Source organism: Aspergillus novofumigatus (genome assembly GCF_002847465.1).
Source record: "Aspergillus novofumigatus IBT 16806 chromosome Unknown P174scaffold_3, whole genome shotgun sequence".
In the NCBI taxonomy this organism is placed as follows: Eukaryota; Fungi; Ascomycota; class Eurotiomycetes; order Eurotiales; family Aspergillaceae; genus Aspergillus; species Aspergillus novofumigatus.
In genome coordinates, this window is record NW_020194276.1 from 2,946,910 (window position 1) to 2,970,780 (window position 23,871).

General features: G+C 49.9%; 10 protein-coding genes across 10 annotated transcripts; 8 read left to right on the forward strand and 2 right to left on the reverse strand.

Annotated features, from left to right (window-relative positions):
- The first annotated feature begins 42 nt into the window (after nt 1-42).
- On the forward strand, nt 43-5,867 carry P174DRAFT_450179 (histidine kinase-like ATPase domain-containing protein). The gene is made up of 4 exons (XM_024828910.1): nt 43-525; nt 589-4,901; nt 4,925-5,606; nt 5,660-5,867. Exons 1-4 carry the CDS (start codon nt 398-400, stop codon nt 5,742-5,744), a joined length of 5,208 nt encoding a protein of 1,735 aa, XP_024684408.1. The 5' UTR covers nt 43-397; the 3' UTR covers nt 5,745-5,867.
- Nucleotides 5,868-6,051: 184 nt separating this feature from the next.
- Nucleotides 6,052-9,002, forward strand: pabA (aminodeoxychorismate synthase pabA; the record flags this gene model as incomplete). The annotated part of the gene is made up of 2 exons (XM_024828911.1): nt 6,052-7,199; nt 7,262-9,002. The coding sequence occupies exons 1-2, from the start codon at nt 6,535-6,537 to the stop codon at nt 9,000-9,002; spliced, it is 2,406 nt and encodes an 801-aa protein (XP_024684409.1). The 5' UTR covers nt 6,052-6,534.
- A 475-nt stretch (nt 9,003-9,477) lies between these two features.
- med6 (mediator complex subunit MED6) lies at nt 9,478-10,593 on the forward strand (the record flags this gene model as incomplete). The annotated part of the gene is made up of 3 exons (XM_024822145.1): nt 9,478-9,571; nt 9,648-10,009; nt 10,075-10,593. The coding sequence occupies 3 exons, from the start codon at nt 9,478-9,480 to the stop codon at nt 10,591-10,593; spliced, it is 975 nt and encodes a 324-aa protein (XP_024684410.1).
- Nucleotides 10,594-11,104: 511 nt separating this feature from the next.
- Nucleotides 11,105-11,947, forward strand: P174DRAFT_459315 (LOG family protein; the record flags this gene model as incomplete). The annotated part of the gene is made up of 3 exons (XM_024829754.1): nt 11,105-11,148; nt 11,264-11,639; nt 11,702-11,947. The coding sequence occupies 3 exons, from the start codon at nt 11,105-11,107 to the stop codon at nt 11,945-11,947; spliced, it is 666 nt and encodes a 221-aa protein (XP_024684411.1).
- Nucleotides 11,948-12,076: 129 nt separating this feature from the next.
- On the reverse strand, nt 12,077-13,369 carry pre5 (proteasome core particle subunit alpha 6). Its single transcript, XM_024823364.1, has 3 exons — nt 13,160-13,369; nt 12,977-13,088; nt 12,077-12,894 (listed from the first exon to the last, which is right to left on the reverse strand). The coding sequence occupies exons 1-3, from the start codon at nt 13,195-13,197 to the stop codon at nt 12,256-12,258; spliced, it is 789 nt and encodes a 262-aa protein (XP_024684412.1). The 5' UTR covers nt 13,198-13,369; the 3' UTR covers nt 12,077-12,255.
- Nucleotides 13,370-13,540: 171 nt separating this feature from the next.
- On the forward strand, nt 13,541-14,551 carry P174DRAFT_440432 (Vps55 family protein). Its single transcript, XM_024827050.1, has 3 exons — nt 13,541-13,713; nt 13,782-13,995; nt 14,120-14,551. Exons 1-3 carry the CDS (start codon nt 13,678-13,680, stop codon nt 14,251-14,253), a joined length of 384 nt encoding a protein of 127 aa, XP_024684413.1. The 5' UTR covers nt 13,541-13,677; the 3' UTR covers nt 14,254-14,551.
- Nucleotides 14,552-14,742: 191 nt separating this feature from the next.
- P174DRAFT_503098 (uncharacterized protein) lies at nt 14,743-16,279 on the forward strand. Its single transcript, XM_024831131.1, has 2 exons — nt 14,743-14,869; nt 14,929-16,279. The coding sequence occupies exons 1-2, from the start codon at nt 14,818-14,820 to the stop codon at nt 16,245-16,247; spliced, it is 1,371 nt and encodes a 456-aa protein (XP_024684414.1). The 5' UTR covers nt 14,743-14,817; the 3' UTR covers nt 16,248-16,279.
- A 273-nt stretch (nt 16,280-16,552) lies between these two features.
- Nucleotides 16,553-17,599, forward strand: P174DRAFT_503099 (UPF0220 family protein). The gene is made up of 4 exons (XM_024831132.1): nt 16,553-16,751; nt 16,825-17,085; nt 17,161-17,258; nt 17,320-17,599. The coding sequence occupies exons 1-4, from the start codon at nt 16,653-16,655 to the stop codon at nt 17,381-17,383; spliced, it is 522 nt and encodes a 173-aa protein (XP_024684415.1). The 5' UTR covers nt 16,553-16,652; the 3' UTR covers nt 17,384-17,599.
- A 302-nt stretch (nt 17,600-17,901) lies between these two features.
- Nucleotides 17,902-19,278, reverse strand: fes1 (Hsp70 nucleotide exchange factor FES1). Its single transcript, XM_024827051.1, has 2 exons — nt 18,518-19,278; nt 17,902-18,445 (listed from the first exon to the last, which is right to left on the reverse strand). Exons 1-2 carry the CDS (start codon nt 18,917-18,919, stop codon nt 18,197-18,199), a joined length of 651 nt encoding a protein of 216 aa, XP_024684416.1. The 5' UTR covers nt 18,920-19,278; the 3' UTR covers nt 17,902-18,196.
- Nucleotides 19,279-21,088: 1,810 nt separating this feature from the next.
- On the forward strand, nt 21,089-22,983 carry act1 (actin ACT1; the record flags this gene model as incomplete). Its single annotated transcript, XM_024825612.1, has 6 exons — nt 21,089-21,095; nt 21,234-21,264; nt 21,524-21,579; nt 21,794-21,824; nt 21,900-22,671; nt 22,753-22,983. The coding sequence occupies 6 exons, from the start codon at nt 21,089-21,091 to the stop codon at nt 22,981-22,983; spliced, it is 1,128 nt and encodes a 375-aa protein (XP_024684417.1).
- Nucleotides 22,984-23,871: the final 888 nt, after the last annotated feature.

Consider the following 23,871-nt stretch of genomic DNA (forward strand, 5'->3'; position numbering starts at 1 on the left):
GATAAGCGGTAACCTTGGTCAATTATCAATTAACTCCGCTGTCTCCGATAAGAACGACATTCGCCTCCGAACTGAGAGGTACCGCTTCACATATTTATATATTTCCTGCTTGTTGCCATTCATTGTCTCTAGTTTTGTGTGCTTATTCTGTTTGCCTTTTGTTCTGACCATCTTTGATTCCGGGCCCGGTCAAATGCCCAGGACGCATCTTGTTACAGTCTTATTCTCGTCGGTTGTCTAGGCACCCATGTTTATCGACCACGTAATATCCGGAGTTCCAAATATTGAGGTATACAAAGATTAATAATTTTGCTTTCTGATTACGTGCGCTTTCAGTTGAAGCATCTTATTGAAGAGGCTTGGTCATTCATGCATCGAGCCTCTTAATTCTTACGACATGGCGAAGAACATCGATTTCAACGCGCTGAAGGCGCGGACGATGGGCTCAGGGAACGACGAAGAGGCTGTCACTGTTGACACACGGGGCTTGATATCTAAGGTCCTCGCACGATATTCAGGAAAATGGTAAGTGATTGTTACCGTCTTGTTCTTGGCTCTGAGAGAAGAGTACTGATATAGAGTGGACAGGACCGTTCTACGAGAGATGATCCAGAATGCGGCCGACGCAAATGCTACCAAGGTCACTATCAAGTTTGAGACTTTGCCTTCTACAACCGTACCCTTGCCTGCTAGCGCCGACCAGGCTACCCTGTTGAAGCACACCATATCACATCATACCCTCAAGCGTTTGTTGATCTCGAATAATGGCCTTCCTTTCAGCGAGAAGGATTGGGCAAGACTAAAACGTATTGCGGATGGAAATCCAGACGAAACTAAGATTGGCGCATTTGGCGTCGGGTTTTACAGTGTCTTCGATGACTGCGAGGAACCATTTGTGTCTTCAGGCAAAGATGCGATGGCTTTTTACTGGAAGGGAAACGCGCTATTTACACGTCGCTTGCAACTTAGCGAAGAGTCGAATCCAGAAACAACATTTGTGCTTGACTATCGCAACGATACTTCTCCGATTCCGTCTCTGATGCAGCTGTGTCAGTTCTTATCGAGCAGCCTTACGTTTGTCAGTCTCGAGAGCATAGAATTATGGCTTGATGACTGGAATATCCTGCGCCTCGTGAAGAAGACTGCACCCAGCGTCAACCTTACGATACCCAAAGATATTGAAACTAAGACGCCCCAAGGCTTGATGAAAGTAACGGGTATCACTCGAGAGGTAATTCAAGTCGACGCGGCCTGGATGCGTGTCGTTGAGTGGAATCCGAACGCAAGCGTGTTTCGCTTGGACGGACTGAGAGATACCACAGGCTCCTTGCGTACCTTTTTCTCCCGACTCACCGGTCAGAGCACACAAGAGAACCCTGCAAAGATCGAGAAGCCGGACAACATCAGCGAATACGGAGACTTGGCCACTGTCTTGAAAGCATCCGTTTTCTTACATATCAGCACTGCAAGTATCCAATGTTCCGTCAGTCACTCCCTGAGCAGCGAGCTTGAACGAGCTACGCGCAAGCCTCCGCCCAAACGAACTACCCTTGCGATACTTACGCCTTCCTATGACACGGACGTTGCATCCGGAGCGTCAACGTCACGATCAGAGATCCTATCCTCAATTCTACCTACCAAGGCTGGAAGGGTTTTCATAGGATTTCCCACCCACCAGACAACAGGATTGAACGCCCACATATCTGCGCCTTCAGTGATTCCGACGGTCGAGAGAGAGAGTATTGACCTCAATACGAGATACATCAGCAAATGGAACCTTGAAATGTTACGAGCGGCCGGAATAGTTTGTCGAGTTGCTTGGTCCGCAGAAATGGCATCGATCAAGTCCAGAATCCTGTCCAAGGTCGATTCTTCCAAATCATCAAAGATCCGGAAGGATGACATTGTTGGAGTCTTGCCTGAAGCGATTTATACCGCGAATCAGTTTGTTTTCCGCGAGTCGACGCCGTCATCGGTATTAGGTCAAACTATCGAAGACGCCTTTTGGACATGTAATAAAAACGCGTCCATAGAGGTACTGTCAACATGTGGTATTATGCAAAGTCATCAGGCGCGCATTGCTCCCAAAGACTTGAGCTTCATGGACTCTATCCCGGTCCTGCCAGATGAGCTTGTGTCGGGCGCAAAAGATTTCGTCAGAAAACTAACTGATTTTGGGCTGGTCACTGAAGTCACCGTCTCGGATATCAAGCGAGAACTCGAGGCCAGCACCTTACGGCCCGGCCAGGTCATCGAATTTCTTGGCTGGTTAAGTCGGAAAGCTACTTCTGGCCAACTTGATTCTTTCTCAATCCAGAGCCTTTTGAGTGTTGCAGTGGCGAACGATGAAGATAGCTCCGGCAATACTGCCCGACTACTTGTTTTTGGGGACATTAACAATTTTCTGAATCCACAGCGTATACCCATTGATTTGCCCGTGGCGTCCTCAGTTATACCTTTCAAATACTCCAAGTCTCTCTCGAAGCAGGAACTGGAAGCACTCGGGTGGACGGAACTTCAGACAGTCCCTTGGGTCCGCTGGCTTGTCATCAATGCTGGTAATAGGGATGTTCTCCCATTAGAGCAAGATATAACGCAGACGCCGTCCTTCTCTGCGCAGGTTCTTCCTGTGCTGTCAAAACAATGGGATAACGGCCTGAGCCAGTCGTCGAAGCAGACGATTGTCACATTATTGCGGTCGCAAACGGTCATTCCAACCAAACTTGGGATGAAAAGACCCGCCGAGACATATTTCTCTTCAGTGCGACTGTTCGATGACCTCCCCGTTGTTCATGGTCTCAATAGCGTTAAGGAAAAGTTCCTCATGGCGCTTGGCGTTCGTAAGACTGTCGAACTTGGAGTCATTTTCGAGCGGCTTCTCGATAACCCCCAAGCTTCCGATGGCAAGAGCGACAGTGAGCGAAAATGGAGTCACGTTGATCTCATTCGTTATCTTGCTTCCGTTCGCGATGACATCCCGGCGAATGACGTCAAAAGACTCAAGAATACTAGCATTTGCACCGCCGAAGTCACAGGAGACTCGAAGCCGGTAGGTGGAAAGCGATATAAGATTTTTGAGCTGTTTGAGCCGAAAGATTCCCTTAGAGACCTTAGTCTCCCCATCCTCGAATGGCCGGGAAAATATCAGCCAAGCAGCATTGAAGGAAAATTCCTTACCATGCTCGGCTTGAGGAGTTTCCCGTCGGCGCCTGAGCTGATAGATGTTATGGCAAAGGCAGCTGCTGCGGATGACTGGGGTTTGCACGGAAAAGCTATGTCTTACTACATTTCCGAGTATCATACGAACGGTTATGCCACGTTTGATTGCAGTGCTGTCAATGTTCCGTTTCTGCCAATTGAAGGAACTCGCGACCTGAGCACACCAGGCAGATGTTTTACTGATGAAGGCGCAGCACTGTTTGGTTTTAAGATTCTCCGACGGGACCTTCACCCTCATGCTTCGAAATTCGGGGTCAAGCAACACGCTGGCATGACGAGTTGTCTCGATTACTTGATCCGTCATCCACCATCCGCGAAGCGAGACGCAAGAGTGCTGTTCAAGTATCTTGCTGGGAGAGTAGCGGAGCTAAGCGCACGGGATATAGAGCGTACGGGGAATGCACAAATAGTCCCGATCACCACAAGGGATACAGTCGAGCAAGGTTCGGTTATTCGTCGTGTTGCCCCGAAGCTATGCTACCTTGGAGAGGGCGAAGATTACCGAGACATCTTTGACTTTGTGGATTTTGGTCAAGAGGCCAATCTCTTCCTCATGGCAGTCGGGTCTAAGAGAGAGCCAACAAAGACCGAACTTGCATACATGCTAGTCAAAGAACCTGCTAGAATTTCTGCTTCTTTTCAAAGTGCCGACAAGTACCTCAAGCTCCTGAGAAGTCTTGCAGAGCACCTTGCCATTCTGAGACGAGACAAGGAACTCTTTACTGAGATGAAACGGTCCGCTTTTCTTCTGGCGAGCCGAGATATCACCTCTCTGGCTCAGGGAAAGGTCAAGAGCGAGGATCTTCTGGGCTCAGATGACGATGAGGTAGAAGATCAGAGCATCAAGGAATGGACGTTGACAGCTGCGAAAGATGCAGTTGTGGTGGATGATTTCCAGAGTTTCAACCTCTTCAAAGAGCACATACTAGCTGCGCCGCAAGAGGAATTGTTAGAGAACTTCTACTCTGCACTCGGAGCTATCCCATTAAGCGGACTGGTGGAGGAACGTGCCAACTGGGGAGCTGTGGCCCCGGGTCAGCATCCAGCGGCTAAACTGCATAAGCTGATCAACGAACGTTCAAGGCTGTTTCTTCATGATCAATCCCCAGATTCAATTCGCCACGATGTCAGATGGCTGGAGAAGAACCTCCAAGTGAAGGTCGTGTACTCCATCTCGCTCACGCGGTCTCTCAAGGGCCGTCGGGTGTCGCACACGCAGAAACGGAGTGCCATAATCACCCAGAACGGACGGACTTGGATTCTTTGGATCTGCCCCGGCAAATACGACCTCTACGAAATCAGTCAAGCTCTTGTACATCTCATTCTCGTTCGGCCAAAGCTCCATTCCACGCTCACCTTAGAGATGTTGCTGAAGACTGATCTCCTAGAACTAAAGGCACGAGGATATAACGTGGAGAGAATTTTGAAGCAGAAGGCACAAGAGGCCAAGATAGCTGAGGATCGGCGTCAGAAACAGTTGGAAGAGGAGCGACAGCGGCTAAAAGAGAGGGAAGCCGCCTGGGCCAAGGAACAGGCTCAGCTTCAGGCACAAGAGCGGGAGACGGAAGCGAAGAGTCAACCTCTCATGCCAGGTGATTTTCCCGACTCACCCACTAATAAGGGGTTGAATGCCAATGTGCAAGCCGAAGCAACAGAGACACTCCCGGAGCGGCGTCCGCGCGGTTTGTTTGCCAACCTGACCAAGCGATTTGGTTTGGAAGGTGGCCGGTCGAACTGGAATCCTCTTGGGGACAGCCACCGCCACCCCAGCTTGCTGGGACACCGGAGCCCACAGGCACTCCTCCTCCGCCATATTCTGCAGACGACCCTCAGAGACCGCTCCCGGAAGAACCCGTGCCTGTGCATCCTCCGCATCGTTTGCAGAACGAGTTGCTTTCTGCCATTCAAGCCTGCCAGCCTCACGGATCGTCGAGCTTGTACAGCCGGCCGGAGACGAATGAGGTCACTGAGACAAAATCCTACTGCGACGAGAAGCCAAGCCATGACTTGGAGTTCGTGGCGACTCTTCCCTGTGGAGTCAATGTGCTGTTCGTGAAGACCCTAGCTGATCGATCCGCATTTCTGTCCAAGAACAGTGCTGCGATCAATTTGTTTGCTGCCCTGTTGATCGAATGTGCTAGTGTCTTTTCACTGCGCAAGGACAGTCTCAGCGTTTTCTACGACCCGGGTGGAAAGACAATAGCGTTCAACCGGGCTGGCAGTATTTTCTGCAACTACTTCTACTTCCAGCAGCTGCATGAAAAGGAATTGCTTCAAAACCAGTCGGCTGACAGATCTGAATCGATGGTATACTGGTGGGTCATCCTCTGTCACGAATTGGCCCATAACCTGGTGGGAGACCATAGCTCCGCCCACAGTTACTACAGGTAAGAGGACCCTCTATCCTTGCTGACATAGAAATTCGACTAACTTGCTACAGTGAGGGCTTCGTGGCACAATACTTCCCCAAGATCGCGGTCAAGCTGGCCAACGCGAGCCAGCCAAAGTCGGGTTCAAGTGAATGAATTCATTATACGATTCGATGAACATAAAGAGTGCTTCCATGAGTCGTTGAGAGGATAGACATAAAGCATGTTACAGTACATAAATCAATGGCATTTCGGCATTAATATAACTAAACATAATACAATAATCATTTCCTTCTCTTTTCTCTTCGTATACCAGGCTTTCAACTGGAGCTTTGGAGACCCTGGAGTGGCAAGCAAGCAGCCTTTATGGGGCAAAATACACCAAACAGAGCAACCAGTTGCCACTGTCATCCAGAAATATGGCCCTGCCCTTCCTCTCCCAATCATCTTCATCAACCGATGCTGGACCGTTTGCGGGAAGAAAGGTTATCGGAGAAGGACCCAAGGATCGTAGAGCAAAATGTTCCGTTGATTGCCGCTCCACTTCCAGGGACCCTTTTCTTTCCGCCGTGGTATTTTTTTATCTACACGGAGGAGCCACTGTCTGTCCTTTTCTCTTTCACGATCTTTCTCCTATGTTTTTAACTCTTTTGAATTTCTATTGCATTCTCCGATATGTACATTTCTTCCATGGCGGCGATTAACTGATCAAAAATTGGCCCCTCAGGTAGAGGACAGTGTATCTCAAGATTTACCTATCGCCACTCCTGGTCCTTGGCCGATGAATTCTGGCTATCGACTAGATACGCTCTTGAGGTCTTTGATTCATTCTCACTTGGTTGATCGCTGTGTCGCACAATTGCATCCAGCTTCGCCTTTCACTTTAACGCACTCCCCTTTTGGTGTTTCTCTGTGAGTACCGTCGGAGCCTGCGGGCCACAGCAATATGGCGCCATTTATAGGTGATGATGTGAGGGCTTCAGGTGCCGGCCAGTCATCTGGCTCGGGTGTCGATGCTCCTGCCCGAAGAAATGTCCTCTACATTGATGCATACGATTCCTTCTCCTACAATGTTGTCGCAATGCTCGAAGAGGTTCTGGATGTTAAAGTCTCCGTGATGACCATCGACTCCGATTGGCCAGAAGGCAACATGGTCGAGTACCTGCAGCATTTCGAAGCTGTCGTGCTTGGCCCTGGTCCTGGGGATCCGAATGTTGCTAAAGATGTCGGCATCATGCGAGATATTTGGAACCTGAGCGGCGCAGACATGTTACCCGTATTCGGAATCTGTCTTGGTTTTCAGAGTCTCTGTCTTCATCAGGGCATTCCTATAGGACGATTGCCATATCCACTACATGGCCAGGTTCATCGAATCAAGACTGTCAACAGGGACATTTTCGAAAACGTGCAAGATGTTGAAGTCACGCTTTATCACTCGCTTTATGCCAAACTGGATGCTCCGGACCAGTTGACTCGAGGGGGCGACAGTGGAAACCCTCATGTTGATCGATTCGCTTCCAAGAACCTTGACCTTCTAGCTTGGTTTCTGCTAGAAGACGAAAGGACACAGATTCCCATGGCTGTGCGCCACCAGAAGAAACCACTTTGGGGGTGCAGTTTCACCCTGAGTCTTGCAAATCTGACAGGGCAGCTTGCGCTGAGTTACTCCGAAGATGGTGGGATATGGCCCTGAACTACAACAAAAAGACGGGGCGAGGAGGATATGGCAGTCTCCCAGACCCTAACCACTACGCCAGTGGTAGTATTACTCTTCCCGACGCCGCGTCCACAATGTTGGATTGGAGCGCAAGCACTTCCTCCTGTTCCGCATATCGTACCTTTACAGCGAGGAGTCTGGATGCCGAGGTCGTCTGCGAGAACCTGAATGCTCCCGACTCGCCAACCGTGCTATTCCAATCTAATGGGAGGTACAGCATAATCTCGGTGCCAAGCCCCTCCAGCTGGAGGCTCGAATACTACTCTGAGACTCAGAGACTCCTGCTGGAGAAGCTGCAGGATTGCCAGAGGACAGAAAGTTCCCCGAGTGGGCAGTCAGTGACAGAGAACATCATCGAGAGAACTTTGTCGGTCTCGCAATTCTGGGATATACTGAGATTTGTAATGGACATGAAGAAGGTTGATTCAGGATGCCTCACCGTGCCGTTCTGGGGAGGTTTCCTGGGCTACTTTTCCTATGAAATGGGGCTGGCCTGTCTTGCACGTCCCAAAACAGCTGCAGAAATCCATCCAACCAGCAACAATGCCGGAGAAGACCCTGCCGACGCCAGCTTGCTGTGGACTGAAAGGAGTATCGTTGTTGACCACAAGGCAGGTCAAATCACGGTCCAGTCAACACGGGCTGACGATGATCTACCGACTGGATGGCTGCATCAGACCGAGCAGTTCTTACAGGACCTTGCACATAGCAGGAGTCAATGCAAGGTCTGCACCAGTGACACCGAGGCAGAGTTCTTGGATTCTATCCTCAAGCAGAGCGTCATCAAATTCCCAACCCAGGAGAATTATCAGAGGCAGATCAAGGCTTGTCAGGCTGAGCTGGAAGCTGGTGAATCGTACGAACTATGTCTCACTGGCGAAACGTTGATTACGCTACCCTCTCCGGCTAGTCAGAGTGGCCGTGCCAGTTTCCCCTGGAAGCTGTACAAGCGTTTGAGGAAGTACAACCCCGCCGCCTTTAGTGGTTTTGTGCGACTAGGTCACGTCAAGATTGTCAGCAGCAGCCCCGAATGCTTCCTCAACTGGGATCGGGACTCTACACTGGAAATGAAGCCAATGAAGGGCACTGTGAGGAAAACCGAAGATATGACCATGGAGAAGGCCCGCGAAATCCTTGGATCGACGAAGGAGATAGCGGAGAATCTCATGATCGCCGATCTGATCCGCCACGACCTCTACGGCATCTGTGGCTCGGGCGGCGTTCACGTGGAAAAGCTCCTGGAAGTGGAGGATCACGGACGTGTTTACCAGATGATCACTCATGTCAAAGCCAGGGTTGATCGAAATCGGCCCGGATTTGCCGCACGGGATATGCCGCAGTTACCCTCCTCGAACATGTCCGGATACGGACTGACCGCGTTGCAAAGATGTCTGCCGCCCGGCTCGATGACTGGTGCCCCTAAGGAACGCTCATGCATGCACCTCAGCTCCATCGAGGACCGAAAACGTGGGATCTATTCGGGCGTCATGGGCTTCCTCGATCTTGGTGGCGGGGGGAGCTTCTCAGTGCTCATCCGCACAGCTTTCACCTGCTCCAATGAGCAAAATGACGAGCAACTCTGGCGAATTGGCGCTGGGGGAGCCGTGACCACTCTGAGTACTCCCGAAGGGGAATGGGATGAGATGTTGACCAAGTTGCGTACGGTCTGTGGGATTTTCGCTCCGCTTAATCCATAGCGACGCTTCTTCTTTTTTTTTTTTTATGATGACGTTATGGGTACCCAAGGCGAATACTTCAACATTTGCAGCGATTTTTATACGATTTGCATTAGATGATAAGAGGTCGATTCAACATTCAGCGTGGGGGACTTGGGCATGGCGTTGGTTACTCGGAGATACCTCATGATATCCTCATGAAGAAATTATATAACTTTAGACAAATATACAGTTCTTTCAGAAGTACCTTGCTGTTCTCATAAGCATCAATATTCTGTACTAGTTTAGGCTTTACTTGGTACGATATGCAGCAGCTATGGAACTTACTGCAAACATTCCAAACATCACTTTCTTCTCGGCAGAGGTATCAACTGGTGAACATCTGCCGTCACACCAGCGATCCCTGGGAAGACAATCGAGCATCGCTGCGACCTGGCTCTCGACCTATACGCGTGCGTCGACTTTTGTCTATTCTGCAAGATTAAGAGGCATCTCAATGGCCGGTCCTCAGGATGCTTCGTTAGAGGAGATCCTCTGGCGGTCTCCCCCGCACGTCCAGATGATGGGAGGATATCTGCATTCGAATAACAGTAAGGGCAGCTTCTCTGGGCTTAGCAAGCTTGCAGATTTCAGAACTCAATTTTTGACGCGATGAGCAACGATCAGTTCTGTTCTATTTTGCAGAGTCACCCTTCTTCGATGCCACCTCGAATAACGCCTCCCTCGCTATCCAGGCCAACTACAATGAAGCCTTTCGCCATTTCGTCGAGACCCGCGAAGCCTTTGAAGGGCGGTTGCGGACTATGCAGGGCCTGGAGTTTGTCGTCGCTTACGATCCGTTGCAAGCCGCTGCGCAGACAGATTCTCAGTTCGCTCACGAACCCTCGAACGTATGGGTGATCCGCAAGCAGATGCGGCGAAAGCGCGCTGGTCAGGAAGATGAGGTGGTGGTCCTGGCGACATTTTTTGTGGTGGGGGATTGTATCTACATGGCTCCTTCGGTTGCAAGTGTCGTTGGTAACCGCATTGTACGTCTACAATGGTTCTATCTCTCTCGCGTATGGGAAGGTATGGCTGACCGAAATTGCATCAGCTCTCTGCTGTCACATCCCTAACCAGTCTTCTGAAAACCGCCTCGACGCTGCCCATTTTCACCCCGGCCCATGGGCATACCTATCTACCACCAGCTCCGAAACCGGCTGATGCCGGTCAACCTGGCGTCCCGTCTCAGCAGAGCAAGGAGAACACGCCCATGCCCGATGCAGAGAACCCGGCCAGAGTCCCGCTGGTGGGGTCGCAGACGGGGAACACTACTTCTACATTCCAGGATACGAGGACACTCGCTGAATCGCTAAATCTGTTTCTCAGATATGAGGACGAGTACATGGATGAGAATCCGTTGGTCGGCGAGCCTGGATCGTTCATCATGTCCAAGGCCAATGACGTAGATCGGACGGCGACAGCAAAACAGGCGCCAAATACGATTCCTACGAAGATGGGGACTCCATTGATGAGAGTGGATACACCGGGAAAAGGCCCGGAGAAGGTCGGGACGCCATCTAGCGCTGATGAGAGTAGATTAAAGAAGAAAAAGGGCCGAGTTGGCGGTTGAAGCATGTTCTTGTTAATGCACTAGACTTCTACAAGATACCCCAAGAGACTTAATATTAATGCGGCTATTCATAAGAAAACAAGCATTTCTTTACGTTACCAGATCTAAATGAAGTTAGAGCAGGTGGCAGTACAGCAATGAGTCACAACTATTGCATCCAGGAATGGATTTAGTCAAGTAATGTCCAGCTAGGCTGCAGCTACTTATCACAAAACCCACTGGAGATGACTCAAAGATGGACAGAAAATACGGTCAAGCAATCGACTATAATCCTAGACATGGTTAGATTTTCGTGGAGATATCCGAATAAAAAAGAAGCTATTATTGCTCTTTGATCTTTCTGACCTGGCCAATCCTGAGGTCACGGATTGTACCAGCTTATCCGTGTGATATATTTATAGTCCTCCACTTAACAACGATTGCCTCGAATGTTACACTAGACACATCTCCTTTCATTCATAGAATCCTTATACCATAGATCCTTCAATCTGCCAAACGCATAGCAATCGCCATGGCCACCACACAAAAAGACAAGCCTGCAGTCGTCTGTGTCTTGTAAGCACCCCTCCCCTCCCTGCCATCCACCGGAAACGCCATCCCCTCTAAAACAACAAGCTCTCCAACCTTATCCATGGCGAAAAGCTTATTAACACAATGCAATCCATTCCAGCTGCGGCTCAGTGGCAGGCAATGACCCCATTCACATGGAAACCGCCCGCGCCCTAGCCCACGAATTCCACAAGCACAACGTCCAGCTCGTCTACGGCGGTGGCACAAAGGGGCTAATGGGCGAGCTGGCGCGCACTCTCGTCTCCCTCTCCGGCCCACAAGCCGTCCACGGCGTGATCCCGCGGGCGCTCGTCCGCGTAGAACCAGGCTACGACAACAAGCGGGAGGAGGAGAAGCCCACGGAGAGCAGCGGGAAGGGCGCGGAGCGGACCATCAAGGAACCGCTTGACAAGACTGCTCTGCTGGGAGAGTCCGAGTACGGGACTACGACGATTGTGCCGGACATGCATACGCGGAAGCGGCTTATGGCTGAGAAGGTCATGGCGGGGGCCCTGGGTCGGGCTTCGTGTCGCTGGCGGGTGGGTTTGGGACTATCGAGGAGGTCATGGAGATGACGACGTGGAATCAGCTGGGTATTCACCATTTGGGGATTGTGTTGCTGAATGTCAATGGGTACTGGGATGGGCTGTTGTCGTGGGTGCAGAGCGCTGTCAAGGAGGGGTACATTGGTGCAGACAATGGCAAGATCCTAGTCGAGGCGAAGGATCCTCGCGAGGTTCTGCCGAAGCTGCTGGAGTACCGGGTTAGCAATGGCAGGATGGACCTGGATTGGGGCCAGGAATGAGTTCAGTCCAAGCGGATTGCTGGTGGTACTACCTTCGGCTCGGGGACTGTTTTTGACTAGCAGCTCGGATACATGATGGGATGAAATAGACCTAGAACGATTGATGCAATGCAAGAGACACTACCATTACGAATTTCTGACATTTAGTTTTGCACCATCCGTGATGGATCCATAATCCCACAACCATATCCCGAATCAGATCGTACTACCGAATATGCCGGAGTATAGAATAAGCATAGGGAAGCGGATCCACAAGAAGAGGAAAGAGATCAAGCTTGCATATCTATCGGCGTTAAGTCCAAAGGGAACTATGAATCGACCTCCATCGACTCCTCTTCTTTCGTCTCCCCGGAATCTGTCTGCTCAAGAGCTTCCAGCAACGGTGAGATGCTCTGGCCATCATATAACTTGAAGGTCTCGATCTTGCCCTGAGCCCCTTCTCCAGCAAGTCCCACCACCCCGACAGACGTGTTGTCCACCGTCAGCTCCTTATCATGAGACAAAGTTTCTTTCAAAGCCCGGAGTCCGTGGCTAATCAGTTCTTCCCGGCTGCAGTCGGCGAATTTGTCCAGATTCCGCTCCAGGTAAGTCCGCGCCATTTGCGAACGAGCCCCGATGGCGCAAGCAAGCATCTCTTGAATCATACCGGAGGGCTGGAATTCAAACAGATGGGGTCCAGCCTCGTCGACACCTGCAACGAGCAGACCGACACCGTATGGTCGCTTGCCATATTGCTGAGTGTTGGTCTGGGCGCGATCGCCGATTTGAGTAACGATACGATCCACTGGCAGTGGGCGGCCGTAAGTCATTCTGGAACCAAGGCACTGTTGCTTCATGTAGTTGGAGAGCACACGAGCGTCCGATGCCAGACCGGCAATAGCAATGCCCATATGGGAGTCAACTTCGATGATCTTCTTCTGATAGGAGGATAGTTCTTCGGCGTTTCGCTAGAGGTAGCAAAAATAAAACGTATTAGCATATCAGCTGTCCTCTGCGATGGGAGCACGTAAATCTGAAGACAGTTCGTACCTTTAGACCGACCAACACGGCATGTGTCTTGTTGACAAGTCCTACGACAACTGACCCTTGCTTGACTGCTTCCTGTGCATATTCAACCTGGAATATCCGGCCTTGCGGCGAGCTGTCCCAATCAATGGTTTGTTAGTTATGAGAGAGCCTTATAACATGGATAGGATAGCTCGGTGGACCTACAAGGTGACTGCATCGTTGTCGTAATTGTTTCTGAACATGATTGCGGGCTATGGTTGAGGAGGGAGTGTAGTAAGGAGGATTCAGTCTCGGTAGATTATTGCTCCTGTGAAGCTCAATAGCAACAGGAAGAGGTCGAAAAAGATTGATGATGCAGGGAGGGGGGATAGAGAGACAAGCAGTATCGAAGCAGGCAGTGAGCGACTGACGCGGTGACCTCCAGCAACTGTCAGTGGTACATGGGAAGCTCTCCGCCTGCTGGGTAAGCTCGGACCTGTGTGCCTGAGGCTGCCAATAATGCCCCATCGCCAACGTCACCTCCACAGCTGCAGCTGTGCCGCTAGCCCACGCTTATCACTTAAACCGACCCAGACCGTCTCGATGCAGACAAAACAGTCTCTGTGATTTAGATCATATCCGATATCTGGAGATAAGTCGCTGCTGGCTCTGTTTACAGAGAACGAATTCCTCATATCTCACCTGCCTTGGGCCCTTCGAGGTCCTGTATCTCCGCAGTCATGATGGCAGGTCTTAAGACTATTATCGCTCTCTCCTTTGTGAGTCCCTCATTATCTATTATTGCTTTGGTGGCGCATTGTACTGATACAATATCTTTGCTGCTTAGGTTCTTGCCATTGGCTTTCTTCTGGTCATCCTCTCCTCCGCTCTCTGGCACAACTTCCTCCCGTTGATTGTGGTTGCGACATATGTCATCGCTCCTCTACCGAACTGGATTTGCGCTCGATGCGCTAATCCAGATGATTTTATGGACAGTTCTGGTAATGCAGTTGCTGATTTTGGACGATTCTTGACTGGTTTCCTGGTGTTGATGGGTATTGGTAAGTTTGTTCAGTCTACTGCCATCCTCTTTCCTCCGTCGCATTTGCGTCTCGTGGGATACCCTCATTATATGCTTTGCAAACCTTCTGTCATATGATTGGTACCTAATGCCGATGAGTCTAGCCCTGCCGGCCGTGCTTGCACATAGCGGAGCTATCCAGCTCCCTGCCATGATCATGTCCATCCTCGGAGGTCTTCTGATTTACGGCACTATTATCAGTTTCTCGATGTTCTTCAAGGAGCAAGAGGAGTTTTGATCTCCATAAAGCGTCAGCCAACGGGGAACGCTCGAGGGCGGATACTTTTTCTACGACACCATTCCAGCAGACCGTTCATAAGCCCTCTGTGAAGCCCTAGGGCACTGGCTCACCACAAGTGACAAGTTGTTTTTTCCCGCTTGATTTGGCCTACAGTTACTCTTATGTGAAGTTTCATGAACTGCAGCCTGTTTCATTTGACCCTGTTTTATCAGCGATACGAACGGTGTACTATAGCCGATGAGAAGTTATATAGAGCATTGCCACGGTATTTCTTGGGTAATACCCCTAGCTGGGCTTAAGCTTCGATGATCCTTTTTAAACTCATGCTATATATTCGCATGGTATTGGTATCTAGACAAGATTTCGGATACAGCCATGTCGACTAATTGGTTTAGATAGACAGAGTAGATGGCACGTGACCTCGCGCCGGTATCCAGAGCGCGTCGTGTTGCAAGTAGAAACCTCCCACTACAGCAACCTAATAAAGTGCGCCTGTATCTGCACCAGCGAATCTTCACATCAGCAAGATATGCGATTCTCGGGCCACATAATTACTCTACAATGGACATTTGGTCTGGATCCATTGCGCTGGACAGGCAATCTCTGCTTCGAGGTACCGCTTCACGCGACTGAGCCCTCTGCTTTGCGCGCTGCTCACTACCGAATTTACAGGTTTACGTTTAATCGACCGGACGTCGAATTGGCAACCGGATACACTCAAAGATTCAAGTTTAGCCTTTCGAAGCTTCGTGAATCCCGCACTGATACCCTGTTACGCCCGAACTGGACCGAGCCTTGAAGTACACACAGCTGACGCCGAAACATCACAATGGCTCAAGAGCAAATTGCTGGGCAACATATGGCTGCAGGAGGAGGAACTAGAAAAGTTCCATACGTTTCAATGTCCGGTCGGAATCCTTCTTAGTATCGACAGACCATCTCGAACCAAGGCCTCTTGTCTCCTTACAACAGATCTATTGGTCCATGGTGTCCTGTCAAGCGCAGGCTCAGTTGAACGGCCACCTACTCCGCCTATCTCGTCTTCTCCCGGGCCGTATGAGTATGCATCTCATGTTCATAAGCAGGAGCTGAGAATCTATGCGACCCCGCTTTCTTCGTCCCTCATCACAAAGACTCAGGCTCTTTGTTCCCCACCGGAAGATCCGGACGGGCTCGCCGGCGACGGACGATTTGCTGAATTTCTTCCGGACATTCGGTCACCCAGCCCCAAGCGTAAACGAGTTGCTACGCTGTTTGAGACAGCTGCTCAGCATCACAAGAAAGTGCGACAGAAAGGAGGAGAGGCAGTCTCCCAGTTGATGGCCAGCTCGCTTTCTCATCCCTCCCAACATCTACAGACTTTCAGAATCAAACGTGAGTCCGAGGAACCGTCGCTGCCATTATTGGAGAAGATAGCCTGTCAGCGGTCGCGGTCATTGTCCATTGGGGCCAATCTGCATCCCCTCAGACCGTCTGATATCCGAAATGAACAGTCCCGACCTAGCAGCCGCAGAAGCCACTTTGCTTCGCGGAAGAACACCCCGAATCCAGTGGAATCTATGTCCCGAAGGGAACACTCGACGGCGTTACCGTCTTCGGACGACAAGCTGGAGCCTTCTGCGATGCCCAAGGATGCAGAAACCATTATTTCTGAGAATAAATATACCATCACTCGTACGATCTTGACATGCATGCGATTGTACGGCTTCAATCGCTCATCGCGACCTACAAGCACAGCCAAAAATGGCAATGGGGTGGATTCGGATGTGAATTTGTCCACTGAGATAGGGGCAACTTCTGGTACCGACGAAGATGAGTTCAAGGCGATGTATCATGCAACTTATCGCGCATCAACATTTGCCCTCCGCAAGTATCTGAAGCAATGCCCCAGTACCGACGGGGCCGTGAAGGAGCTTCCGCCTTTGCTGGACAAAGAAAAGGCAATGACATATATAGACGAATTCTTGAGGCTATTTTGTGAAGAGAATTGATATCTGTCTGGTACAGATTAATGAGATACGATGTCATGAATTAAGCAATTGATTGGTCTACTTGAAATTCGAGATCTCAATGTTGATTTTGAGCTGTTTGTGAACTGTAACCGCCCATCTGACTCGCTGTACAGCAGTATTCGCACAAGTAAATTCGAGTCCAGACGCGAATGTAACAGATGTCCCTGGCGACGTTATCGTTGATACGGAGGTATAGAATTGGCAAGGATGCATCATGGGGCTACGCATATATCGGATATTGTGAATCTCCGAGGTCCGGGCACTGACTGCATCATAACCCCAGATAGCTGTGCATGCGGATGTCGATCGAGCAAACATACGTACTTTTACGCCTGCCATAGCACAGCTACTCTATACGGCATCTGACTCCAACAAAAGCTCGCAATGGAAGTTTCCAACAACCGTCTCTTCCGATGGTCCAAGCCCGAATGGCTGAATAACTCGAGCGTCCGTAATGCGGGCGTCTACACGTCAGGAGCTCTGGTGAGCTCGACCCCGTCTTCTTGAACGCAATACAGCACAGCACCAAGAGTGACTGACCATATTTTGCGAGCAGTTCTCCCTCGGATTCTTCTTCCTCGTCGATGCGGCCGCATTCTCGCACAGCTCACGCAACGGGTCCAAAGTAAACGTCAAGTTCGTCGACTGGATTCCCGGTATCTGCTCGGCGCTCGGGATGTTGGTGATCAACTCGATTGAGAAGTCGCGGCTGCAGGCGGATAGTTTCAGCTATAGCGGGAGCGGCGTGGCGTGGAAGGCGCGGTTTGTGCTGTTCCTGGGGTTTGCGCTGCTGGCGGGCGGTTTGGCGGGGAGTGTGGTTCGTCTCTTCTCTTTTCTTTGCGGCTGCTGCGGACGTCGAGGGCTGAAAGTGCTGATTTGGAAATGGAAATAGACGGTCATGGTCTTGAAATATCTGATCAAGAATTACCCGTTACCGACGTTGTATTTTGGAATCGCTAACGTCGTTGCCAATGGCTTGGTCATGCTAAGGTTTGTTGATGTGTTTCCTGCAGCTACACATCTGTCCCCATTGCTGATTGATTTGCTACAGTACTATTGTTCTATGGATCTCGCAGAACATAGAGGATGATTACACCTACAACCTTGCGTTGTAGCCATGGACTGACTGATTTTGGATTTTGTGCGTTGTTTGCTGCGTTCTTGGTACGAGTGGGAGCATGTTCAGTGCGTCACAGCCATACCTTATTTGTTTTCTCTTGACTGGCGCACTTGTACTCGAGGGTTCTGTACTTTCAGCCTGGCATACCTACCTTATGCTCTGTTTATGTTTATACTTGATGAATTGTTCTAGAATTTGAATTTCGGCGATCACGAACTTGTTTCGTAGAGAACATAAAGTAGCGGTGGCACATTGAAAAGGGTCATTCACCGCGTATACAGTCTAGGCATTAGCAAAAGGGTACCTAGTCTAAGGCTAGGCAGTGGCCTGTCGAACTTGATTTGAAACAGTGAGGTTTACACAAGCTGACGCAAAATAGTTAAGATTTGTTTCTGTATTTATTGATCTATATTCGTCATGTACACGTACAATGCACGTAGCATATGGTTACATATTTGCACTCAGGTAACATTCATACTTCGAGGGCCGAAGCAATGCTTGGAAGTGCAAATATAGCAGCCTAGCGGAGTCATGCTCAACGCTCGAATTCGCCTGATATACAGGTTGCAGGATGAGAGCCTGTCAAGCATAGCTCGCTCGAGTCGGAGCTACTCCATGTTTTTATACAACCGAGGCGGGGGTTCGCCCACCGACGGCCCAGACACGCGGGGCCACGCGCAGCAATGGCGGGCGGCAGGAACGGCGGTATTCTGCCCATCAGAACCATTCATCCAGTTCGCGAAGTTCACATGCGTGATAGCATCACAGCGAATGAGGGTATATGTCTAATTGCAATGCAGACGCGGGTTCATGCGGAGACTTCAGACGGGTGAGCCCTGAGCTTGTCCAGCAAGGCGTCGATAGCATCCATATCTGCCGCATCGATCTTTTCTCCGCTAGTATATCCTTCCGGAAGGTGCTTCACGAACTCATCCATGGCGGGTTGGTAGTTGCGGACTCCGGAAGAGATGGCGTACACTGCCTTCTTGCGAGCGGCGGGTGCCGGGTCTGAGGTGGACATGGCGACGAGGGTTGGGAGGACATTGAAAACGATGAGCTGGAGATGTGCCTGTTAGCGTTTTTTTTCTCCACAGTAAATCAGGAAGCGAGCCGGTAACAAAGCACATACCTTGTCCTGCGCTTTTTCGTTATTCTGCACGGCGGTTCCGATGCACCAGGCGGCCATGCGTCTCATTTCAGCTTCCTCGTGCTTGAGCAGTTCCACGAGCGGCGTCCACAGACCCAATGGTTCCAAATTGTTCGCGTTATCGATAGACTCAATGAGCTGCTCGAAGTTGTCAAATGCGATCATCTTGTTCTCGAGATCGACTTCGTCCGAGTGCAGCGCTTCCATGGCGGCTTTCATGAGGTCGGCATCTGAGGGGCCTCCAAACAGAGCAGAGAGCAGCTCAGGGTTCAGATTGCTGCGAGAGGTAGGGGCGGGAGCAGCGTCATTGGAATCGCCGGCCTGCCGAGCTGAGGTCGAGTTCTCGATACTCCATTTGAGGAGATTGTTCATGTTGGGGTCCATGGTGATGGTCTGAAAGTGATTTGCTCAAGGATTGAAAACTGCGGTTCCCGGAGAGTGTGCTCCAAATATAGCAATTGACGTATGAAGACGATGAATTCAGATATTAGATTGAAATTCGACTGAATGAAATTGAATATAATGTAATCTTTATGACGGAGAAAATGTGTCACAGATAATTTTTCTTATCGCTCTATTTTGGAATACCTCTGTAGATGGGCGGCGGTACTGTTCTGACGAATCGAGATGGTTCATGGACGTTCCACCCGCTTCCACTCCCACACACACCGCACGAGCCCAGTAAGAAAAGAATAGTTGACAGAGTGATTTTTAAGGGCGATTCTACGTTTGGGATTGGCATTTGAGGACATAGTTTCAAGATCAACAGTATACCTTAGCTGTGAATCATTGATATAGGACGCTGTGATGGCTGTTTAGAACTTGCTCTTCTAGAAGCTGCCCCGCCATCCGCCGCTTAACCCCGCGATGAGATATGGCTGGAAGCTGATATGGTCACCAGCTGTTCTGAGTGCAATGTCTTGAACCTTGGAATCCGAAGAAGATTTCTTGACTGTGCCTCTCCAGTCTTCTCAAGTAATAGTGTGTACTAGATGCATATGAATCTCAATGTTGCCCCCTGGTCTATGGAGGATCTGGAGTCCTCCCAAAAGGCGGTGAGGTGAGAATGGTAAGCCCAGAACCAGGTCTCCGTCTCTTCAAGATGATAGGAGAATACAGAAGATCATTGACATTTAAGACGGATCAATCAGGCACTCATGCACATGGAGTCAGTAAGGTAATAACAATGAGTCCGGAGACTATTCCGTATTACCATTGTACATATGTTTGTAGACCGTAGACCATCTGGCTGATGCTTCCGCAGTGATGGACTACTATGACGGGACCTAATCTTACAGGGTTCTGGTAGAGAATCAAGAGAATAACCAATACTAGTACGTGCAATAGGGTTCTGTAGCAATTGCGATGGCCATTCATCCCAATAGATTCGAATATAGAAGAGTACCTCCATATTATAATGAATGGTATGTGGAAGCCTAGGATCATCATCCAGGAGGATACGATGATTGGTAAGTAATCTAGCTTATGGGACGAGGATGAACCCTTTCTCTGGTCCGCCCAGTGACAGGAGGAACCATTCCCAGGCTTCCGATTATGATCATTGAGGCATTGAACATCAATTTCTGGTTCTTGGATAGGGACCAGCCCCACGAAGCATGCGCAATTGTTTTTGCCATCCTCCTGGCCTCGTGAAAGGCCACCTAAGCGTTACCACTCACTGTGCTCAAATGCTTTCTCCAGGACGAGTGTCAAAATGATTCTGCCTTAGGATTTCTCGACTTCTACGGAGTACGGCATTGACGACTTGGTCTACCGAGCCATCATTCATCAGCAGCCGCATCATCATGAGAGGCAGCAATATTCTGGAACAATTAGCATTAGTCTATGTGATTATGATAAATTCAACTTCAAATAGGCATCATTTTTGTAGTGCTGAATATTCTTCTCGATCTCTCTGTAGCTAAGGTATAAATACCAGTGGCGGTGGACGGCCTCCTATACGAAGCGGCAACAAACCCGACGACCCTCTTTGCCTCTTATCCAAGCACCAACATCATCACTGTCAAGACGATTCATAGTCGTTACAACTGTCTGGTTAAAGAACCAAACATCATCATCATCATCATCATCGACATAACAATAATCTTAGCAAAGAAAGACTACTAAGATTGGGTGGACTTTAAGCCTCTTGACTGTTCGCTTTCTTTTCTTGGACCAGTCGCAGCCCACCACAGCACCCACTAGTCCACTCCCTTTTAGTCCCCTCTCTCTCCCTTCTCCTTCTCCTTCTCCTCCGCCCCGACCAATACCACCACCTTACAAAGTTACTTACGGTTACCGCTAACCCAGCCAGCCAGCCAGCCAGCTAGCTATCTTCCTTTCTCTCGCTCTCCTCTCTCCTCTCTCCCCCTACTTCGAACTTCTCTCCCTCCCTACACAACAACCTTTCCCAACTTACGTACTCAAACTCAACTTTCCATCCACCTCCCCTCTATCTCGTTTTCCCCTCCATCAGTCTATATCTCTCTCTCTTCTCTTTAATTTTCTTTTTTTCTTCTCTGTAGTTTTCGTCTTAATCCTATTTCTGTCAACATGGAAGGTACGTGGTTTCTGACACCTCAACAGCTTTGCTTGGGTTCCCTGCCACCAAACAACCCCCCGTTCCACCCCTCCTGCTCGCTTGCTTTACACCCACATAGCGAACAACTACTGATAATTGCATCTTTCCAATTTACAGAAGAAGTTGCTGCTCTCGTCATCGACAATGGGTATGTTTTTTATCTTCAGCATCATTGATGGTTCTCTCTCGACTTGGGCGTTGTTTATCCAAAGAGTCCCGCTTCTGAGCCTCCTGACCGTCCGAGCTCTCGGTCGCTCAACTGGCGCCTTTGGCACCTTCCAGCGCTGGCATCGGTTGTCTCTCACGGAGTGCTTCCCTTGGGTTTCTTTCTATTCAACGCAGCGAGAAAATGCTCTTGAGATGATGAACACAATATTTCGTATCTCGTACTGACGCTTGGTTCGTAGTTCGGGTATGTGCAAGGCCGGTTTCGCCGGTGACGATGCTCCCCGTGCTGTCTTCCGTAAGTCAACCCCTCACCCCATAATGCTAAACATTCGAGTCTACCCCTCCTACCACATGTCATCCCTTGATGTCACTGTGCAGGTTGTCGCCAGGAGATGTGTCAACCGTTGCCCTTGCGTCGGGTGGCTATTCCCCTACTGGCGGTTTCCTCTCCCTGAATCATCGTGCACGACAGCTTAATTTGGACAATTAAACGCTAACTTGCGAGATAGCCTCCATTGTCGGTCGTCCCCGTCACCATGGGTAAATAATTCCCCCTTTCCTAATTCTCGGCTGTTGCGCTAGCTCGAGTCATGGTCGCTGACGATTCCAACGCAGTATCATGATTGGTATGGGCCAGAAGGACTCGTATGTCGGTGATGAGGCACAGTCGAAGCGTGGTATCCTCACCCTCAGATACCCCATCGAGCACGGTGTTGTCACAAACTGGGATGACATGGAGAAGATCTGGCATCACACATTCTACAACGAGCTCCGTGTCGCTCCTGAGGAGCACCCTGTCCTCTTGACCGAAGCCCCCATCAACCCCAAGTCCAACCGTGAGAAGATGACCCAGATTGTCTTCGAGACCTTCAACGCTCCCGCCTTCTACGTCTCCATCCAGGCCGTTCTCTCCCTCTACGCTTCCGGTCGTACCACCGGTATTGTCCTGGACTCTGGTGATGGTGTCACTCACGTTGTCCCCATCTACGAGGGTTTCGCTCTCCCCCACGCCATCTCCCGTGTCGACATGGCTGGTCGCGACCTGACGGACTACCTGATGAAGATCCTGGCTGAGCGTGGTTACACATTCTCCACTACCGCTGAGCGTGAAATTGTCCGCGACATCAAGGAGAAGCTTTGCTACGTCGCTCTCGACTTTGAGCAGGAGATTCAGACTGCCTCCCAGAGCTCCAGCTTGGAGAAGTCCTATGAACTTCCCGATGGTCAGGTCATCACCATTGGTAACGAGCGTTTCCGTGCTCCTGAGGCTCTCTTCCAGCCTAGCGTTCTGGGTCTGGAAAGCGGCGGTATCCACGTCACCACTTTCAACTCCATCATGAAGTGTGATGTCGATGTCCGTAAGGATCTCTACGGTAACATTGTCATGGTAAGCCTTCTTGCCTTTCTGTTCGGCTCATGCCGTCCTTTTTTCTTTCAACTGTGTGCTTATTTTTCTTCCTCTCTTTAGTCTGGTGGTACCACCATGTACCCCGGTATCTCCGACCGTATGCAGAAGGAAATCACCGCCCTTGCTCCCTCATCTATGAAAGTCAAGATCATTGCTCCTCCTGAGCGTAAATACTCTGTGTGGATTGGTGGTTCCATCCTGGCCTCCCTGTCCACCTTCCAGCAGATGTGGATCTCCAAGCAGGAGTACGACGAGAGCGGTCCTTCGATCGTTCACCGCAAGTGCTTCTAAGGTATGACGGTGTTCCTCCATTATTCTCTTGAATTTTCCATGACACTAAGCTGACCGGGTTACAGCTCTTGCATTTGGTTTTTTCTTCGCTCGTACTGTCCCGTTGTATCAAAAGACCGGAATGGAGGGAATGGTGACATGCAGGCCTTCTCTACTCGCACTATGAGGAAAAGATTGCCTGGAAAAGGAATTTTTTATATTAGTTGTGAAATAGAGATGGGTTTACCATTGATATGCTTGTTGCTCGGTGTACCGGCAATTTCGGACGGCTCACGGAATGTGGCCAGAAGGAGTAGTGAGAGCCGATAAAAGGGAGCAGTGTAGAAGGAGTGTACATGGGGTCTTGTGGACAGTGCGGTGACAGTTCTCGTATAGTTCAGCGCCTGTTTGAATCCTATTGCTTCCCATTTTCACCCGATTGATGTTCTGGTCTCCGGCCTGCTCTTTGTCTTCAACTCCAATTATCGCTAGAGAACCTGGCTCCTCGCTGCTGGCATGGCTCCTGCTAGTCCTGTAGAGAGCACAGAGGTACGTCTTGTAGTCTGTTCTATAATATGATGTCACAGCCTAGCTCTTGTGCCTACCAGAAAGCAGTCACCGACGGTGGTTGGCAGTTTATCGCATGATATCAGGCCTAGAATCTCAGTAGGTGTACTTGAGGAGTATATAGACGTGTGGGTATTGCTTGTATTCATTCTATAAGTAAGTGCATTCCACCCAACATAAGGTGTTATTGACATTCATCCCTCGTCATCACTTATGTAGTAGGCAAGTCAAGTTGTCGTCAAACAAAAATATAGATAATCAAAAAGGGAAAAAAAAAAGGTTTTTCAGAGAGCATGTCATGAGATATAGTATGTAACAAAGAAAGGGAAAGAATTCTTTTGG

Bases quoted from the DNA above. Each gene is read 5' to 3' on its own strand.
- P174DRAFT_503098 (XM_024831131.1), top strand. From the start codon at position 14,818: ATGGACATTTGGTCTGGATCCATTGCGCTGGACAGGCAATCTCTGCTT. The intron at 14,870-14,928 runs GTACCGCTTCAC...CCGAATTTACAG, and splicing joins CAGGCAATCTCTGCTTCGAG to GTTTACGTTTAATCGACCGG.
- P174DRAFT_503099 (XM_024831132.1), top strand. From the start codon at position 16,653: ATGGAAGTTTCCAACAACCGTCTCTTCCGATGGTCCAAGCCCGAATGG. The intron at 17,086-17,160 runs GTTCGTCTCTTC...AAATGGAAATAG, and splicing joins GCGGTTTGGCGGGGAGTGTG to ACGGTCATGGTCTTGAAATA. The intron at 17,259-17,319 runs GTTTGTTGATGT...GATTTGCTACAG, and splicing joins AATGGCTTGGTCATGCTAAG to TACTATTGTTCTATGGATCT.
- fes1 (XM_024827051.1), bottom strand. From the start codon at position 18,919: ATGGACCCCAACATGAACAATCTCCTCAAATGGAGTATCGAGAACTCG. The intron at 18,446-18,517 runs GTATGTGCTTTG...GCACATCTCCAG, and splicing joins ACGAAAAAGCGCAGGACAAG to CTCATCGTTTTCAATGTCCT.
- P174DRAFT_450179 (XM_024828910.1), top strand. From the start codon at position 398: ATGGCGAAGAACATCGATTTCAACGCGCTGAAGGCGCGGACGATGGGC. The intron at 526-588 runs GTAAGTGATTGT...TAGAGTGGACAG, and splicing joins GCACGATATTCAGGAAAATG to GACCGTTCTACGAGAGATGA. The intron at 5,607-5,659 runs GTAAGAGGACCC...AACTTGCTACAG, and splicing joins TCCGCCCACAGTTACTACAG to TGAGGGCTTCGTGGCACAAT.
- P174DRAFT_440432 (XM_024827050.1), top strand. From the start codon at position 13,678: ATGGCAGGTCTTAAGACTATTATCGCTCTCTCCTTT. The intron at 13,714-13,781 runs GTGAGTCCCTCA...TTTGCTGCTTAG, and splicing joins CTATTATCGCTCTCTCCTTT to GTTCTTGCCATTGGCTTTCT. The intron at 13,996-14,119 runs GTAAGTTTGTTC...CGATGAGTCTAG, and splicing joins CCTGGTGTTGATGGGTATTG to CCCTGCCGGCCGTGCTTGCA.
- pre5 (XM_024823364.1), bottom strand. From the start codon at position 13,197: ATGTTCAGAAACAATTACGACAACGATGCAGTCACCTT. The intron at 13,089-13,159 runs GTAGGTCCACCG...TGATTGGGACAG, and splicing joins GACAACGATGCAGTCACCTT to CTCGCCGCAAGGCCGGATAT. The intron at 12,895-12,976 runs GTACGAACTGTC...TGCTACCTCTAG, and splicing joins CCGTGTTGGTCGGTCTAAAG to CGAAACGCCGAAGAACTATC.